A 6,317-nucleotide genomic window follows, 5' to 3' on the forward strand; every position below is an offset into this window, starting at 1 on the left:
AATAATATCTAAACCAAACAGTCTTTTATATCGTGGCAATCACATAGCAGACTAAGCTGTCTCGACTTTATATGGAGAATGAAATGCTTACAAGAGTCAATAGCCGTATTCTTGTGTCAGGTACTTTAGAGTTTATTGACATTTGTGACACTGTTGAGATTGGGAGAGCAGAACTTAAGTACACTTGCCAAAGAATTTCCATAAAGTTTTCATTGCATTTAAAAGATTGTACAGTTTTTAGGTCCCCTTATGTTATTTTCAGTTGTATTTCATTAACTATCTGGCACAAATCTTCACTTTATGCCATATTTACATTATACATTTAATCTTATAGTTACTTTAAATTATAGGTCTGATTAACTCAGTTATCTGTGTTACTTTCCTTACACTTGCATAGCAAGTAGGAATTAGTGTTACTGCTGCTTTTATTCCCACTAGTGTTTTGTGGAGTGTTGGTTCACAGTAAAAAGGTACAAAGTGAGAGTGTTGGCTCTATAAATTGAAGTTGATAGTGTTTTTAAGGTTTATTTGTGAAATCCAAGATCTTGAATTTCACACAGAATTTTTATATAAATTAATGTGACATTTGACTTAACTTAGAGTATGTTTTCAGTTTGTCCATTTGTTTTTACTTTATCTCACTTAGTTTAATTAACAAGGGGGGACTTGCACACACTCATAAGAGCTCTTTGTTTTTTTATCAACCCTTTTGCAATGGGTACCCCTTTATACTCTTTTCTGCTCAAGTCACTAAGTTACATTCAAAAATTAAGCACCTTTACTATCAATGTATGTGAATAAAATTAACATTATAATGTATGTTATGATTTGAAATATTATGTTATCCAAGTTTAAGTCGTTTATTTAAAAGAAACCTTTAGAAACTACTTAAAACTTCAGATGTATTGTCACATGACCAATGAGCTATTAAAATTCTCTACTTTGGCACTCTGTATCTTCAATAATACAATGGCAGTTGAGTAGATGTACATCTAGACGACAAGATGCTTGCATAACCTTTAGACTTGTAAGTGTACATTTCAAAGTTCTCTGAATGAATACAGTTGAAACAAGTAATAAATTTTTTTCAACCCCTGACAGGTGCCACGCCCACCTTCAGCAGATTTGTTTGAGTTTTATACCTTACATGTAGATGTACATACACATTTGTATAGTCATTACAAAAACTTCATTTTACACTATAAGTTAACAATGATTATTTTGAAATTGGTGCACTATTTTCATCACAGAATACATGTAATTGAATGTAGTATTGTTCACTGCTTGATCAACTACAGCACTTATGGCTGTTTCTTACAGGATCCTAAGGATGAAGAGACAGCAATGTAATGAAAAAAAAACTTTAAAACGTACTTGGATTCAAAAGGAGAAAACTGCAGCAAAGCAAATGCTGAAAAACAAGCACCACCTTAACTGTTGATATAAGCTACAACAACAGAATTTACTGTATAAACAAAAAAAAAGGTGGAGAAGGGGCAGAAACTCAAGACGAGCAAATTGGACACCCCATAGTACTAGTATGTTGATATGAACTGTTGCTTCTAGAGAAGTACAAGAACCAGAAAGATACAGATTCTTCATCACTGCATCTCAACCTGTGAGGGATGCATTTGTAAGAAGGTCTACAAGACAAGGAAGAAAAGGAGATTCTGCTGAAAAAAACCCAAAAATGACTGAAGAGATAGTTATGCTGCATGATAACAGGCCTGAAGTCAGATGGCACTGAGAAGGAAGGTTCCATTGTAGATGTTACACGTGTTCTTTTTTGTTTGTTGAATTTGATTGAAAATCTACTCAAGGGCTATCTGAGCTACCTGTCGCTACTTTGTAGCAACAAACTAGCTGGAAGGCAGCTAGTCAACATCACCCACTGCCAATTCTTAGACTACTCTTAACCAATGACTAGTGAGATTGACTGCCATGTTATAACACACCATGGCTGAAAGGGTGAACATGTCCTGTGATGGGCTGTTGTTGCATATGAGCATTCCTACAAAGCAGAAAGAATGTCTTTGGCAGTAGATGCACAATACTCCCAATTATGCCTGAAGTGTATTTAGAACTTTGATCTGAAAAACCAAGATGTTAAATGAGGTTGGTATTAAATGGGATTTTAGATTATGAATGATCTACCCAGAAGATATAGCTAGCTGGGTAGTCCATTAAGTGTATGTAAGAGACTGAATGGACAGAAGGATTAAAATAAACAATTGTTCATATACCAAGTGAATGTAAATGAACAGCAAATGATTTACACTACTCAACAGAAAATGCATGAAGCCGAAGGGCAGCGAGTTGATAAACCATGGATCTGAAGGTCAGTGAATTGATAAACTATCCCCCCAGTGACAATAATTAAATGATTGAAGAATATGAACATGAAGATAAGCATCCTATATCAGACTCTGTCATCCAATGGCAATGATGAAGAAACTGTATAACAACTTAACGTTTGAAACGAGGTGTCTTCAGATAAATATTTAGTTGAACCTGACACATGAAAATTCCTCAATGTCTTAATTGCTTAGGAACTGCAAAGAGATGGAAATAAAATCCCAGAGAAACATGAGAACAATTTAGATTACTTCTTTTACCAGATTTTGTAAGCAAGTAGAATCAGAAGAAAACAAGAAAATGAAAGTAAAGACCAGTCTGAAGGATCTGTGAAATCTAAGAGTCCCATAAATGAATATATTATTCAAGAATGCATTCGACTTCTATGTTACAGGTTATGTTTTCTATTTTACCTTTGATGAAATGTAAAGAATCCTGCAATATAATAATTAGATTATAGTTTGAATTTTTTTGGTAAACAGCTAATAATTCAATTTCATTGGTTCCACTAAATGTTTATTTTGCTGAGGCAATTACTTTGGAAGTTCCTTTTCACTTTAAAAAAGATTGGGGAAGAGGGCTTTTTAAACAATTGTACATCATTCTTAAAGTAATAGAGAGGCAACTTCTATAAATGGGCAATACTAAGAAAAATAACCTCTCTTTATATTAAAATTTGATGACGAGGAACCCACTTTGAGACTAACAATGGCTGGAGACGGCTTGAATGGGTAATGAAGAAAAACTTTAATATAAGTTTAACATAACAGCCAATGTACAACGTTTCGACAAGGTTTTGTCATCATCAAAACCTTGTCGAAACGTTGTACATTTGCTGTTATGTTAAACTTGTATTAAAGTTTCTCTTTATATTAGTTTTAATGATATACAAGATATTTTACTCAAAAACTTCATTTGAAAAACTGTGCTAATGCATCACATGAGGCTTGTAACTGTATTATATTGCTATTACTTTTTGTCAAGAACTAGCTTTCAAATAAACAGTCAAGGTTATGTCATATAACAGCATATTTGGTGCCTTTTATTTCAATGTAAATTTACCAAATAAATCTAACTTGGGTTCAAAACCATTCAATGGTAATCATTGCTTTATGTTTGAAGTGTGTTCTTTATAAATAGCTTTTGTTTTTATAATTTATTAATTTTATAAGTACAAATGCTGGTGTGGCTTATATAATGCTACCAAGCTGGAAAGAGTTGAAGTTCACTTACTGTTTTCTTTAATTCAGTGAATTTGTTTTTTTTTCATCTATTTTCAATTACATCATTTTTTCTAAAGTACAATAAAGACTTTTTATTTATTGTGTAACTATATGTATGAATCTTCCTTCTTCAAACTGCTACAGTCAAATTCACACACTAAATCTTTCAAATCTTCTGTTTGCATACCAAATCACGTATATGTTAGTTTATACTAGTACTACATATAAACTAAATGAAATTGTTAAGCTTTAGGTGCATTACATCTTACTCAAAGCAAAATAAAATATCAAACATCATAAAACCACATAAAAAGTATGAAGTACTAATACAGATATCATGAAGAAAGTAGTTAAGAACTTTAGTGAAAGATATGGGTGGCTAGAAGTAAATAAATAAGACCCATTTTACTTGATGTCAATTGAGTATCACATTTAAATGGTATTTGTTAAAGATAAAACTGAAAAAGCCTCAAACAATTATTTTTGAGAATTAAAATACATATTGATAGTATTTAATCAAAAAAAGTATGATTCTTGAAATGCATTTATAAAACTATTTTATACATCTAATAATTAAATTTTTCCTTTTCAATAGTAAACTTAAAAAAGAAACATCAGTGTGATAATATAGAGTTTAAAATCAGATGTTGTTCAAAGATATTTTAGGTACAAGGAAATGATATACTTTGGATAGTATAATGAGCTTTATTTATACATGGAGGTGAAATTTTATATTAACGAAAAGGAAAAGTTCAAACTCTTTGTGTGCTTAGTTCTTTGTGCAACAGTATCATATACAAAAATTACATGTAGTTGTAATGTTACGACTGTTGTAAAGGGATGTTTATTTTAAATACTCAGTAGCATTACATAAATAAAAATATGATAAAGAAAACAGTGCTAGGTCTAGCCAATATATCTGTGATATAATTTTGTGTATAATTCATTCTGGTTGAAAAGTCACACAATGAATGTATGCACATACTTATAAACAGTACTCATGAGTACTTGCTTTTCTGAATTTTATGTAATCCATTTCAAACAGCTAGATATTTCATGATATAATAACAACTTTCAAAGAATTAAAAAACTTGAATTGTACTATCTACTTTAATTACTATCTCTAGTTTCCAGAGCTAGTAGTAAAGATTATGACACGGTAACAATTCTATAACTAGAAAAGACAGTAGTAAATAGTGTGCCATTGAAGCTATTTTCTGGTTTATATAGCTAATAGTACATCATGTACCATTGTAGCTATTTTCTGGTTTACATAGCTAATGGTACATTATGTACCATTGTAGCTATTTTCTACTTTACAGAGCTGATAGTAAATACTGTACAATTGTACCTATTCTCTAGTTTACAGAGTACGTAAGTATTATACTGTATCATTGTAGTTATTCTCTAGCTTACACAGTTAGTATTAAATACTGTGCCATTGTAGCTATTCTGTAGCTTACTATGCTAGTAGTCATTAGAAAACAGTAATAAAATTTCTTGTTAGTTTAATTAATTTTATATTTTATAAAAATGAAATCCCAGAGGAAGTTTGAAGACTATAGTAATTTGGAAAACTTGAATTAACCATACAAGTCTACAAACCACATAAAAGTACCTAGTACACATGACAAATAATATATTATGGAATAGCATAAAAGAAAAGGATAAGGTCTAGAATTACTTACAAGTTTACCACAAAGTATAAAGTAACATTTCATGTAACACAGAGTGACTTTTCAAAGAAATGATATAATTGTCATTGATTATATTTTAGTTTTATAATCTTATATTTTAACAACGAGCCTCATTTTTCAATGATTAGTGGAAAAGACGTAGGAGAATGCAGGAATGCTCAGTTGCTACTGTATGTCACATTCAGTACACAGAGCAACAATATATCCAGTGTGTTAATTCACAATGTATTTACTGTAGTTAACAAGTTTTTTCCACTGAGCAGATAAGCTCTGACATTTATCAGGTTTTAAGTGATAAAAATATACAAACCTTGATTTTGTCAAGACATCATCCTCTTCAGTCTTAGTTTCAAGATCTTTTTGTGCTCGTTCTAAAACTCCTTTATTTTTTCTGCTCCAAACATTAATTTTCTTGGTAAAAACAATAATTCAGAAACTGAATTTAGACATCTTCCCAAACAAAAAGAATTTGTACATGATATATATGAATATTTAATTGCATATATGACAAAACTTTTGTATTTTTTAAAATTTATGATCACAATTTAAAAATATATATATATGCATCTCAAATAAATACAGAATTAAAATTATACATTTACTGATATATGAATTTAGCACAGTAAAATGCTGATGAATTAAGTTATTTTTCAAAATTAAAATTAGTATTTTATACAGTTTTCAAATTATTATCTAGAAAAGAAAAGCAGTATCTTAATTTTAGCTTATAAACAGTAAAACAAAACAGAGAAGATAACTTACATAATTTTTCCAATTTAATATACTCATTCTGTGTTTTCATTCCTAATATATTATATACAAATATTATAGTTTTGTTCATTGTTATTTTCTTAAAGTTCTACCTCCCACACGAAACTGTTTGAAATGCTATCTCCAATTACCCTTTTCTTTGCAACAACAGATGAACTACCTTCATAGTTCAGCATTCTCTTTATCTGAAGGCAGTGTCGTAGCAAGGGTTCTCAGCACCCAGGGGCAAACACACTTTTGGCGCCCACACCTCTGAAATGTTTTGATTATT

At 30.6% G+C, this 6,317-nt stretch overlaps 1 protein-coding gene across 3 annotated transcripts in view; it reads right to left on the bottom strand.

Annotated features, from left to right (window-relative positions):
• LOC106467525 (coiled-coil domain-containing protein 174-like) overlaps positions 1-6,317 on the bottom strand; it is a 128,773-nt gene that overhangs the window by 83,952 nt on the left and 38,504 nt on the right. For all 3 annotated transcript variants that reach the window (XM_013927889.2, XM_022395722.1, XM_022395723.1), the window contains exon 3: positions 5,586-5,686. In XM_013927889.2, coding sequence (XP_013783343.1) covers positions 5,586-5,686 — 101 coding nt within the window. The remainder of the gene's footprint in view (positions 1-5,585; positions 5,687-6,317) is intronic.

Source organism: Limulus polyphemus, unplaced genomic scaffold (assembly GCF_000517525.1).
Source record: "Limulus polyphemus unplaced genomic scaffold, Limulus_polyphemus-2.1.2 Scaffold2647, whole genome shotgun sequence".
In the NCBI taxonomy this organism is placed as follows: Eukaryota; Metazoa; Arthropoda; class Merostomata; order Xiphosura; family Limulidae; genus Limulus; species Limulus polyphemus.